Source organism: Staurois parvus, unplaced genomic scaffold (assembly GCF_062004578.1).
Source record: "Staurois parvus isolate SC_StPar_1 unplaced genomic scaffold, SC_StPar_1.0 ptg000085l, whole genome shotgun sequence".
NCBI lineage: Eukaryota > Metazoa > Chordata > Amphibia > Anura > Ranidae > Staurois > Staurois parvus.
The window spans coordinates 1,281,550-1,296,056 of NW_028317881.1; the positions used below are offsets into that span (position 1 = coordinate 1,281,550).

Here is a 14,507-nt window from a genome sequence, read left to right on the forward strand (position 1 = left end):
AATACTATAGGGGGATATATTCTGATAACCGAAGACACTTTTCTCACACACAAGGATGGTATGTTCATTTATATCTCAACATGCCTTCTGGGGTTTTTGATACCTGCGTTACCCCACCGACCGATCCTTCACACATCCTATTTTAAGCTCCAGCAATATTTGTCTGGCTGTGCCAAGACACGAGGATGTAACGCCTTCTCCCCCCCTTTTTTTTTTACTTTCTCTTCCCCAACATCTCACCCTATAATTCTTCCTTCTACTGTCTTTCTTTCTAACCTCTTTTCTTCACACCTGTTATTTCCCTGTACCAGCTCTTCTTTACCAACCAAATAGAGCATCTACCTGCACACAGATATGACTAACGTCAACCATGACACATACGCTAGCTATAAATATGTAAACAATGACCGTCACAATACCCACCGCTTTCCCTACCCTTGCCCCTATCATCACTCTACTTTACCATTGAAAAGTTGATGAGAGTCAGGACGAGATAGCATTCTCTGACAGCATCTTATCCATTTTCTTCTTGGTATCCTCCATTTGACTTTTTAAGATGAAGGTACTGCACTACATGATTTAGTCTTGCACAACTGCTTACAATTTGTCTCGTTTGCGAAATGAAAAGCAACAAGTCATGTCTATGTTTTAATTGTATTCTATTGCTGTACATGCTCTAAATGCTTTTGTCTTCTCTTAAAACAATAAAGTATTTTTTGGAAAATAAAATAAACTAAATTGGATTGATTTAGTAAAAATGGAGAGTACAAAATTTGGTGCAGCACTGCATAGAAACCAATCAACTTACAGTTTTTTTTTGTCAAAGCTTAATTGAACAAGCTGACGTTAGAAGCTGATTGGCTACCATGCACAGTTGGACCAGATTTTGCACTCTCTAGGTTTTAGAAAATCAACCCCAATATGTATTTATGTATGATTTCACAACTAAAAGTGTCAAATTAAAGTGACACAGGCATTCAAAAAACAACCTCAAAAACATATCCATAGTTTGGATCCACTGTCTTTCCCCTGATTTATTAAATTACTCACTCTTTTTGTAAAAGAAAAGTGTTGTCTCAACCCCCCAAAAAATGTGGATCTCAATCAATGCTGAGGTGATTGTAGCCATATTAGTGCACTTGTGACAGAAACAATTGTTTACTGCTCATGATACTTTTTTATTTGCACTAACATAAAATTTCTCAGGACAAGCTTTCAGGGAATGCCTTCTTCTTCGAGCTCCAAGCAGTACTAAAGCACAAAGTTTTAGCAGAATGTTAAAAAGACAATCTCTAAGAGAAAAAATAGAAACATAGACAAACAAACAACCATACACAACAATGGTGGTAAAGCTTAGAAAGCTGGTGAGATAAGGCAGGGAGAAGGCTATGGAATTGAAGGGGGGAGGTCACAGAGGTGGGGAAGTCACAAAGGTGAATATGGTCGCAAAATTGTTGAATGGTGATTTGGGAAGCTGAGGTCTATTGTCAGACCATTATCTTTTGTGTCAAATAAAATTTTAATTCTTAGTTCCAATTTTTTCCTTTCCTGAGCAGTTTTTACTTTCCGTTGTAACATTTTCATGACCACTCTCACCTCTGTGACTGCCCCCCCCCAATTCCATAGCCCTCGCCCTGCCTTATCTCAACAGTTATCCAAGCCTAAAGTGGAACTACACTGTATCTGAGTACCACAAACCGAGAGCACTATTTATTTTTAATATTCACAGCAAACTCACCCATACATCCATGTCTCCATGCTTCCTTTTGCTGAGATATCACTTAGAAAAACACCCCCTAGCATTTCTCCCCTCCTGAAGACTGCTGGGAAATATGACATCATTTGCCTAGGTAAGGAAACTAGGAAGTAACTAAACAAATGTAAAAAACAGTTTTTACAAGTAAATATAATACAGTATACTTTCATATCTATTTATCAATGCTAGCAGCATAAGGATTCAAAATAGTCAATGCTGATTAAGAGAGTGAAGTTCCACTTTAGTTACCATTGCTGGGTACATTTGTGTATATGTATTTGTTTCTCCTAAAGAATGTCTTTTTAACACTCTGCTAAAACTTTGTGATTTAATACTGCTTAGACCCTGAAGAAGTGGGCACACCCCAAAAGTTTGAAAAATTGTATGTTAAAGCAAAAAAAAAAAAGTTTCACAGACAGTACTCAATTGTTTCTGATCTTATTCTGGGGAAATAAAATTGTGCAATTCTCATTGCAACCACAAAGGCACCAGCAAGTTATAAGCTGTAGTTAGAGTAAAGCTGGGTATAGATGCATCAAACTTTATCCGGCTCAGTAGGAACTGGCCAAATTTTAATTCATGTGCAACCCTCTGTGTTCAACAGCAGCAGGTTTAAGGAATGGAAAACTAGCATTTGATCAGCCGCTGCAGCACTGATCAGTGTATTCTGACAGGTGAGGATGTGGGGAATCTATTAATGAAATCCATGACAGACCGATTAGGAAAGGAACAGGAAAAGGAACTGAAAAACAGGAACATACTAAAACGAGTAAAATAATTCAGCACTACAAAATTGTAGTAACTGAACAGTTTGGGACTGATTACAGAGCTTACATTTTAGTTTGTAGATGCAATTTACAAAAACATAATCTAGTTTCAATACTAGAACCGACTTTTAGGATACCATATGTGTAAGTTGAAGAGTTTATAGAGGGACAGAAGAGTTTTGCAGAGACTGAACAGTTGGAGACTGATTACATAGCTTAACAGCTGTAGTGGAGATCTGAAGGGTTTTGCCCAACAGGCGCTTTAAGTTGTTGATGATAGGACCTGAAGAATACGATAGAACTGGTCCCTGTTCACATCTATGCATTGCAGTGCACAGTATATTTACCTTTAGTAAATCAACCCCTATGTGTACTGTATACCTGCTTATGACAGTAAAATGTCTGTCACTATCTTGCTTGTTGTTGCCTGGAGCAACCGGAGCAGCTCCTCAGTGTCTTCAAGCTGCTAACCTGGGTGAGTTTATGGAGACTTGTTCAATAGTCAGTTTGCTGTTGTATTTGGCCTCAAACTTTTTCACTTCTTTGTGACATGTTGATTGCTATTCTATGATCCCTTATAGGTATGTGGGCAGTGTTGAGATTATTTTGAATATCATCCTAGCTCCAAGTTTTGGGGGGAGCTTCAAATCTCCATGTAAGGTACCTACAGAGGCATGTAGATAATAACATTTCATACTTTATTATTTACTTATCTCATATCTGTTAATGATTTGTGGCCATTTAAAATTAAAATAAATTCTTTAGAATGTTATTTATATGGTCCTGATTACCCCTCCTGTGGCCAATCATATACCACCCTGATACCCTGGGTAGGGGGCTTGTCCGCCCTGTCTTCAGGTTTCACCAGTATCTCAAAACAATTGTGACAATACAATTGTTAGTAATTTGTACATATGTACTTACTGTATTATCTGCTATTGTGCATTTTAAATTTAGGTGTGGTATTCTACTGTATATCTCCTGAAGAACCTGTAATAGGTGAAACATGTTGAGATCATGACACCATGAGAATCTATAGTACAATTATGCTGTGAATACTCAAATCAGTATGCCTGTATATGGAAAAAGTTTGTATTATTTTATATTGAGCATTTTTATAATTGATATGGAGCAATAAAAATTATGATTTTTTTTTATCTTACATTGTAGCACATTACTGGCACCTTAAAAAACCCAGCTCCTGTGGAGCATTTCTTGTTCTGTTTATGGTTCATATATGGGATGTGGTGCCTTGAGTCTTCCTCTGACCCAAGATTCATGTGAGATTCTTTTATAAAACCTTCAACTCTTTTATGCAATTGCTTTAGTAGTAAATAATAATGCTAGAATGTGCTACAGTTGAAAATATGCAATATGCAATGATTTCATTATGCCTGAACTAAAGGGAGCATTCATACTCCTTATAACATACCCTACAGCCCCTTCCTTCATACAGTTTTCTTGCTCAGTTTAGCCACACATGTCCAGAGCTGCCCAAGACACAGGCCCATGGGTGCTTGTTTTTATTATATGCATTTTTAATTACTTAATTATTTTATTTTTATATTTTATTTTCTGTCTAGAAAAAAAACACATTTATGTGCATATAACAGTTCTTAGCAGAGTACCCTGCTTTAAAGTAGATCAACTAGCAAACAAGCTTTCCACCTTCAGTGCCACACGTTTACTAGCCAGCAGCAAGGCACTATTATTTTTTGGGACGTGAGCTACAGCTAAGCCCAATCATGCTACGATTTGCTACACCCATTTCTGCTCATTTGCACCCAAAATCCAAGCCTACAGATGCAGGGAAGTAGCATCCCTGGTATTGTCTTCTGGGAGTGAGAGATTACATCAGCTAACATGCAGAAATATGTCCTAAATTGAATCTCTGAGTGTTATAAGGTTAGTCAAGAACGAAAATGGTTCTGGGTGACACTGGCCTCTTGCATATATCTAATTTTATCTTCATGTCATGCTTAAAAGATTCTTAAAAAATTTCAGTTACCCTTTGATCTTCATCCAGAATGCAATAGACATTGTTCTTAAAAACTCGCCCCTTGATTCCGGCCCGATCAATATAGAGTGGTGGGATCTCCTTGAAAAATCTGATCTTTTTATCTATCTCCTTCAAGTCCCCATATATTCTGCAGCTTAAAGGTATCAAGATATGTAGTCTGCAAGTGTCAGAAGATTTCAGTAAATTGTTGTTTTCTTCATTAAATCTTTTCACAGAGTCCTTTAAGGCTGTAAAACAGATTTCCAATAGTTAAACCAATGTGCAAAATGTAAATACCAGTCATGGTCAGTGGATCAAGGTAACCAATTAATCAATTAAGGAAAAATTTATATTTGCCTGAAATAGTGAGATTTGTGGGTTACCTGTAAAATCATTTTCTTTGTGTACATCACGGGACACCACAGAGCATCTTCAAATTCATAACGATAGGGTTATGTTGGTACCTTCAGGTGTTTGGACACTGGCAAAAAAAAAAAAAAAAAAAAACAAAAAACACAGAAAGTTCCTTCCCAGATATAACTAGTCCCTGTTAAGCCAGGATCCAGTTTTTGTAGCAAGCCATGAACCACAAACAAGAAGGGTGGGAAGGGTAGAATCTCTGTGTCTCGTGATGTACTCAAAGAAAAGGATTTGACAAAAATCTGACTATTTTTTTTATATCTCAGGACACAGAACATCTTTAGATTCATAATGATAGGGACGTACCAAAAAAGTGAAATGAGGGAAGGGCACATAGCATCCAACTACTAACCACTAGCCCAAAAATAGGCAAGAGCATCACACAGCCACCTGTAACCACTGACCAAAGAAAGCATCCTTGGCGGCATGAACATCCACCTGATAAGACTTGGTAAAGGTATGAAGTGAAGCCTAGGTAGCAGACTTACAAACCTGAGCTACTGAAAGCTTAATGATGATAAATAGCCCAGGAAGGAGCAACACTCCTAGTAGAAAGGGCTTTCACAAAAAAGGGTGGAACCTCACCCTTTAAGAAATAAGCCTGAGAAATACATTGCTGGATCCATCAGAAAATTTTTCGAAGCTGCCCGACCTTTCTTTGGGCCCTCAGAAAGCACAAAGAAGGAATCTGACTGTCAAATAGCAATAATCAAGTTCAAGTAACACCTGAAAGCACAAATCACACCCAAAGTGTGTAAAACCTTACCCCCCCCATTGTCTGAGTGCTAGGACAATCTCCTGGTTAAAATGGAATGGAGAAATCACTTTAGGCAAAAAAGGATGGCTATGGCCATAAAACCACCTTGCCCTGGATGCCTCGTGGAGTTCCAGGAATGGCTCCTTACAGGAAAGAGCAGTCAATTCTGAAATTCTACAAGCTGAATTAATGGCAACGCAAAAAATAACCTTCTGAGTCAGGACCAAAGGAGTTTTCCAGATGGGTTCAAACAAAGATTTCTGTAATGCAGAAAACAAGAAAGTTGAGGTTCCACAGTGTCAATGGAGTCTTAAATAGTAGAACAATGTGCATAATGCCTTGTACAAATACCAGCACCAAAAGAGTGAGGCAATCAGTCGCTGAAAAAGAACTGATCCACTCCAAATTGAAGGAAGGCCAGAGTACCACCAACCACATACCTGTAAGGGTAAACCCTCGAGCCCCACACCCAAGTCCCACCCAAGGCATTGCTGCAACCTGTAGTACCACCAGGATGGACACCACCAGGGTGCTCTACCCCGGTCATGACATCACTGGTCACACTGTACATGCATGTGTGGCTTGGCTGTCCATAGTGAATTTTAGAGGTGGTGAACTAACTCTGTCCCATGCATTGGTGCCCTGCATCTCCCAGACTGCCCCTAAGCCCCACTACAGCTATGTAGCACTCAGGATGTAGCCCATGATGCTGCATAAAGTAGAAGCAAGATAAAAAAGTAAACCATGCTGCTAAAAAAATGGACAAAGGGAGAAGGGGGACAAAACCTGGATATGCCTACTGTCCTGTGTCCACACTCCAATGGCCAACCTATTCCCTGTCCCACCCGGAAGGGGGATGGGGGGTCACTAGAGCAGGGTAGGGGTCACCAGCAGGGACTACCACAGAGAACTCACAATCCAGCCACAGGACTCCCTAGGTGGTCCAATCTTCACTCATCACAGCAGACATTGCCACAAGGCCCTGCAGGAACTCGACTCACCCCACAGGGGATCACTGTCATGGACCTGTAGAGCACCCTGCCCATTCGTAAGGCAATATATCATTGCAAAGGGTCCCATGAACTGCAATGTTATAGGCTGCCCCTACATGTCCATTGCAAGGTCCAAGTACAATTTCTCTGGGCATTTGCAAAGCTGTAGGAAATGGATCTGGATAAAGCCAGTCTGTTAATCCCAGCTGGAACCATTGTAAAAGCAGCTATTTTCATGCAAAGAGCTACACAGACATGACCATCACCAAAGTACCTACCAGAAAAACTGAAGCCTGGCCTAATAGGGAGAGGTTATATCTGGGAGGTGATGTCCTGTCTTTCCTTTTTTTCAGTTTTCATCACCTCAAGGTGTCAACAAAATTTTATCTTTGTGAATTTGTGTCCCTGGATGTACATAAAAGAAATCTAAATCTGACATCCTATTATGGCATATAAACACACTTGATTGCAGACAAAACAAAAGCTATAATGTCAATGATTGTCAACAGGAACAGCCCTCTGATACTCTTGAGCTGATTTACTAAACCCTCCAATTTATCTGTTTCTTAAAACAGTTACGTTCAAGTTATGCCTGAGTGGTAACTGTCACAGTTGCCAATGTGCTTATATTAGCTCATAACCAAACTGTCAAGCTATCAAATGGCTGGTGTTATCACTGATCACATGTGCAGCACCATGACAACTGCAGATCAAACAGATGCTAAGATGGCAGCTTCCTTGGTTGGAAAAGATAGGAGGATTTAGTTCCACTTCAAAAAACTGTGTGAAAATTTACTTCAATTATCCAGTCACGTGAAAGGCATCTGCAGTAATTGGACATTTAACCAGTTTTGCTCTAGAGCATTTATCCATTTTTTGCACGCTTGTAAAAATCAGCATTTTTGGACATAAAATGACTTAGACCCGCTTATAAACATACATATGTTCTGAAAACAGAGACACTGTAGAATAAAAAAGTTGCAATTTGTTATGTTGCACTATATCTGCACAACTGTCTACCAAATGCATCACAAGTGTGTCCTGCTTTACACAACACCTCATGGACCCCTTAGGGGTGTGGGAATTTTTTAAAAAACTACTTGTCCAAGGGACTAAATCGGCATTTCAATCTACTTATCCCTCATGACAATCTACTTGTCCTGATAAAAAAAAAATAATTCTAACCAAGCCATATTTAAATCTGAGGTGCTTTTAGGAATATCTGGGGCTTCATAAAACAAAAGGGGCTTTATGGCGACTTAAACTTTTAATATTGACATTGCACTGTTTATTTCCACCTCACCTCCCTGCCTCTATCCAGCACCTCACCCAAGGACTAGCAGGGAGGGGAGACACCTTGTAATGAGCACCGATTGAGTGCTCATCAGGAAAGGGGAGTGTCAGGCTCTCTTAATGCTCAGCAGAAGTGCATTTGCTTAGTGAGTAAATGAGGCGCTGATCCCAATGAGAAAAAAAAAACTTTATTCCTTCAGGTTACCCTCGCATGCGCAAATACTTAAGGCCGCCGGGCCTCCACGTGGAGGAGCCCGGACGTCATGACGCTACGCCGCCGGAGCCACGTGGAGGCCCGGTGGCCATCTTTGAATCTCCTAGGGTTAGTTTACTGGATGATATATGTTTACTAACCGCTACTCTGTATACAATAAAGCAATTTTTTTATCATATTACACTATGGGCGTCCTTCCCTGACTCCTTGAGAGGAGCTTTATTTGCAGAGCCCGTTACCACGATCCTAGGCACCATACCAAGGGGAGGAAGACCTCCTGTATACAGGCAACCTCTTCCATCCATCCTGTATTAGGAGACCTCTTGTTACCTGGATCTGTTCTAGTTTACCTTTGGGCGAGTTCTGAATGCAACCCGGAGGGAGGATTCACCCATTCTGACCAGACCTTTTTTCTGATGAGGATCCTCGGGATATGATATACACCGCTCATATTTATTTACTTTCTGGTGAGTGCGCATTTCTGCTATTCTTCATGGAGCACTACCATTGATTGCTACCAGTCACCTGGCACGATTATTACGATATAGACTTTTTATCAGTATTTTCATTTATATTTTATCTGTTCATATTTCCCTCAAGTGCTGCACTGTTCTATTATTCTGTTTATAAGTGTACATTGGTTGCTTAGAGTGCACAGCTGCTTTCTTTTTAGTCAGCACTCACTTTTACCATTATTTACTTGACCGCTCGGTACAAGAGCATGCTGAGCAGCCAGTCAAGCTCCATTGTCTGCTCCGTTAAAGGATAAGTTCACATTAAAAACATATATATATATTTTTGCAGGGAAAAAAAGGGCATTTATTTATTCTTTTTGTAATAGACACCTGTAAAGCATTGCACCAGCGATCAGCAGATCACTGGAGCCATGCAGGACTCCAGCAGACTGTCAGTGTAATCTGTCTGTCTGTACATCGTACAGGCAGGCAGTTTCACACTGACAGGAAGAGTCAATGAACTACCAGTTCACCGCGGCGAAGTGACCCGGAAGTTCGGCTCCCTCCTCCCTCCCGCAGTCTCCTGGGAACTTTCACAGGTCGAAGAAGACTGCCAGACCAATCAGGAGGCGCAACATGAGTTGCGCATGCGCAGTGGGCACCAGGCTGTGAAGCAGCAAGCTGTCACAGCCTGGTGCCCACAGTTGAGATGCTGGTGCTGGGGAGGAGAGAAGGGTGAGAACATCGCTGGACTCTGGAAAGGTAAGTTTGTGTTTATTTAACCTCCCTAGCGGTATGATTATTTCAGATTTTTGGTGCTGAAAGCGGTACCATTATTTTGCATGGAAATATGTAGTTTTTTTTTTGTAGGCTGTAAGTTTTAGGAATAACTCACTGAAATCTGTCTGAACAAGAGTCTATTAAACATCCCGGGTATGATAAAATTTGAAACACGAAATCATAAATTATAATTTAATAAATAATCATAAAAAATAATAATAATATAATAATAATACATTTAATTCAATAATATAATCAAACCAAAAACACTGAAATTTGAAATAGAGCGCCAAGTTCGCACATCGCTGAGCAAAGTCACAAAATCGTTTTCAGTGTCTGATGACGAATTTCCCCACGAATCATTATCACTCAATTCTGCAAGTGGTTCTAATTTACTATCGCTGTTCTCTAGCTGATCTAAACCCGCTTTTGACTTAAGGGATACTTTTTGGACGCCATGGACTTTTCTCAGTTTCCAGGCAAAAAGAACAGTCAAAATGCAGGCAGGGCACAGGACAAAGCACTAGGGACAAAATGTATGTTAAATGGGTTGAAACAGCAATATTTTACTATGTAAAATTTGTTTGGAAAAAAATGACATTTTTTAAAATTTTCAAATTTCCCACCGCCGCCGGCGCCCATACGTCCCAACGTCACAGGGACCGGAACACAGAAGCCGGATGCCGGCATCGACCGGAGGAGATGGCTGGGGACACTGCAGGGGACACATCGCGGGAGCGCAGGACAAGGTAAGCTCTGCAGGGAATCCCTATGCAGCGCCGCATGGTAAGCCCGAGTGTAGCTCGGGGTTACCGCTTTTGGTACTGACATTTTACCCCGAGCTACACTCGGGAATACCGCTAGGGAGGTTAAAGTCAGTAGCTACAGTTTTTGTAGCTTCTGACTTTTAATAAACACAAAAATGGCTGGAACTCCGCTTTAGGTGCAAGAGTCTATGACCACATATTCTGAACCTATGATTATTTGTTTGGTTATTTTGTGTGGTCACTCCTCTCCCTCTTGATATCAGATTGAGAACTGGATACTTTGGCAGCTTTGCTATATGGTTTTTTATGAAGTACAATATGAAAAAAAAAACAGTTTCCTACCTGGAAGAACAAATTTGAGGTAGCCAATGTAATAAGACCATGCAAGCCCATGAGCAACATTCAGGTGTTTTTTTTCTGTAATTTCAGAAATAGCTGCAAGTGTTGGGTCCTAAGAGAAAAAAATGTTCAGTGTGCTTTTTCTTCTTAGATATCCTATATGCAAGCATATTAAGCATGTTAAACATTCTCATAAACAACACATGGCTAAGGCTGAGGAAATTAAATCTGTATTAAACCCCAAAACCAAACAATATAAACTTGCAGCTTACCAATTCTTAGATGTGATGGCTGCATTTGTTTTCTTTTTTAGGCTTCTTTCCTTTAGTTTCACCTGGTGATTTGGTCAGTAAGTTTTTTTTTTTTTTCAACTTACTTTAACAGACCAAGCTGTCAAGACAAAGTAGCTGTTGGAGGATTAGGACAAACCATTTACTGCTGATAGAGTAGCTTACAATGATCGTCTTTATTCAGTTATGTAAAACCTTTATTCCAAAAGGAAAAAAAACATTGCTGTAACTACTTACAACACATAAATGAAGTTCAGCTTTAATGTGTTTGTATTGATATTAAAATATGGCTGATCAAAAAAAAAATGGACAGTTTCCTCCATCCACACAAGCGAGGTAGATGATGGAATACCCCCTGCCAGGACATTGAATTCTGACTGTGGTATTCTCCTCTGTTAGAATACACTGACCAGTTGCTGATTAAGAAAAGTTTTCCAGCATTCTCATTCGACAGAACTTGATATTGCAATATGAACCTTATAATTCAACCTTTAAATGGTGTCTGAATTCTTCCAAAAACACCATCCAGATTAAATCCTTGCGCCTATGTATATAAATGTTGATAATAAATTCAGATGGGTGCTGCTATTATATACCCACTAAATTAATGTCCACACTTTGTGATAAATAAATCAATAAATAAAAAACACAAATAATAGCGCAACCCCTACACCTCAATAATTAATTAAATCAATTAAATGAATCAATAATAAATAAATAACATTCATTAAATTAATCCACCACCGTGCATGTGCACAAATAATATATCATTACTTAAATAATTAAATAAACCCTCATAAAGTCCATTCACAAAAGTTCATATATATTCCAATATGATCCTCAATAAATGAAGTTATGGTATCTTCCTTCACCAATGTGACATCAAGTGCTTTAACACCCCATCAGAATACACACTTACCAGATACTGGTGAAAAACCAGCATATCTGTATATAACCTGGACTCCACCACTGAGTTCCAGCTTATGGATATCCGTAATACTCCACAGTAATCATGTAGATAAAAAAGACATTCGCCATAGTGCAAATAACATTTTCAGATTTATTCCAATTAATTCCCCCCTTAACCACCTCCCGCCCGCCATATAGTAATATGATGGGCGCAAGGTGGTTCTCTCGTTCTGGGAGGACGTCATATGACGCCCTCCCATTCTCACTGCGCATGCGCGGCTCAGGGAGCACGCAGCACGGCGATCAGTGGTGCGCTGTGTCCCTCGGACACAGTGGATCACCGATCATGGAAAGAGCCGAAGATGTCGGCTCGGTCATGTGATCAGCTGTGTCCAATCACAGCTGATCACATGTAAACAGGGAAATGCCGGTTATCGGCATTTCTCTCCTCTTAAACTGTCACGTTGAGAGCTCGAGAGGAGAGGAGAGCTGGTAATCGGATTTCCGCGGAGGGGACATGTACACTGATCATCAGGGCACTGTTGATCAGTGTGCCCTGATGATCAGTGTAGCCCCAGCAGTGCCACCTGTCAGTGTCCATCAGTGCCTTATATCAGTGCTCATCAGTGCCTCGTGCCAGTGCCCATCAGTGCCACATATCAGTGCCTACCAGTGCACATCAATGCCACATAGTGCCCATCTGAGCTGCCTTTCAGTGTCATCCATCAGTGCCAGTCAGTGCCCCCTATCAATGCCAATCAGTGCCACCTATCAGTGCTGCCAATCAGTGCCATCTATCAGTGCCAGTCAGTGCCGCCTATCAGTGCCAGTCAGTGCTGCCTATCAGTACGCATCAGTGCCGCCTATCAGTGCCTGTCAGTGCCGCCTAACGGTGCCAGTCAGTGCCGCCTAACGGTGACAGTCAGTGCCGCCTATCAGTGCCAGTTAGTGCCGCCTATCAGTGCCATATATCAGTGGCATGTATCAGTGCTGCCTTTCAGTGCCCATCAGTGATGCCTGTCAATGCCCATCAGTGCCACCTACCAGTGCCTCCTCATCAGTGCCCATCAGTGCCACCTATCAGTGCCCATCAGTGCAGCCTCATTAGCGCACATCAGTGAAGGAGAAAAATCACTTATTACAAAATTTTATAACAAAAACTAAGAAAAAACTTTTTTTTTCAAAATTTTCAGTGGTTTTTGGTTTGTTTAAGAAAAAATAAAAAACCCAGAGGTGAATAAATACCACCAAAATAAAGCTCTATCTGTCACAAAAAAATGATAAAAATTTCATATGGGTACAGTGTTGTTTGACCGCGCAATTGTCATTCAAACTGCGACAACGCTGAAAGCTGGAAATTGGCCTGGGCAGGAAGGGGGTATAAGTGCCCTGTAGGCAAGTGGTTAAAACCGCACTCACAATGAATAATAATAAAACAGCGTTTGTTACACAAGAGCACAAAGCTCTCGATCCAGCATCTCATCAGCCTGCCTGCAACAAAGATAGCATTGTTGCGATCATGTGGTCAGGAGCCGAGAGTTGGCGTGCGTGGCGCACTGGATAGCCACGCGCTAATGCGTTTCGTCACACGACTTCTTCCGAGGGAATGGCCAGCAATGCGAGGAGCATGCTCTTAAAGAGCTGCCTCTTTTTCGATTGGTCAAATTATAGAAACACCTGGGGTGTAAGTTAATGGTCTAAACGGCATTACTAATTGTAGAGACACCTGAATCAATGCTCTCAACTGCAATAACAATTAGAACACCCCACCATATCATCACAACAGCACCATCTTGTGTACAAATCACATATGACAATTCAACTAATGAATATATCAAAAATGGCATCATAATAATATAAATTCCATCAGAATAATGAACACTACTACACAAACTAAAATATATATTTATAAAAAATGTATATATATAAAAAATTATATATATAAAAATTAAATTAAAAAAAGTATGTATAAAAAATTATATTAAAATAAATTCAATAAATTGGAAATTAATTACTAAATCATAAATCACTAATGAAACAATTTAAGTCCAGTTCAACATTGAGTCCCTTCGGGGTCAAAGCTTCAGTCATATAAATCCATTTAGTCTCACATTTTGATAATTCTCTAACCCTATTGGACCCTCTCCAAGCCCTGGGTACCGATTCAATTGCCCAAAATGTAATATTCGTTGGATTACAATTATGGTACTTCTTAAAGTGTAAAGAAACACTGTGATATTTATATACCTTACTAATATTCTTTAAATGTTCAAGTACCCTAACTTTGAGCTGTCGTTTGGTCCTCCCAATATAGATCAAACCACATGGGCATTCAAGACCATAAACCACATGAGTCGAGTCACAGGTCAAAAAGGCAGAGATATCAAATTCTCTCCCATTTGACTTGGAGGTAAATGTTAATAGCCCCCTAAATTTATGATTAACTATATTACAGGCTGAACATTTTTTACAGGAATAAAAACCTTTCCTTTCTGCAAACATTTTTATAGGTTTAGGGCAGGGGTTCTAATTGTTATTGCAATTAGTAATGCCGTTTAGACCATTAACTTACGCCCCAGGTGTTTCTATAATTTGACCAATCGAAACAGAGGCGGCTCTTTAAGAGCACGCTACTCGCATTGCTGGCCACTCCCTCGGAAGAAGTCATGTGACGAAACGCGTTAGGGCGTGGCTATCACCACGCACGCCAATTCTCGGCTCCTTACCACGTGATCGCAACAACGCCATCTTGGTTGCAGGCAGGCTGGT

At 40.2% G+C, this 14,507-nt stretch overlaps 1 protein-coding gene across 1 annotated transcript in view; it reads right to left on the reverse strand.

Annotated features, from left to right (window-relative positions):
* Window positions 1-14,507, reverse strand: part of STING1 (stimulator of interferon response cGAMP interactor 1) — a 141,011-nt gene that overhangs the window by 39,472 nt on the left and 87,032 nt on the right. Inside the window, exons 4-5 of the mRNA XM_089669947.1 lie at window positions 10,543-10,651; window positions 4,532-4,770 (exon numbers count right to left, since the gene is read on the reverse strand). Of these exons, the coding sequence (XP_089526073.1) occupies window positions 4,532-4,770; window positions 10,543-10,651 (348 nt within the window). The remainder of the gene's footprint in view (window positions 1-4,531; window positions 4,771-10,542; window positions 10,652-14,507) is intronic.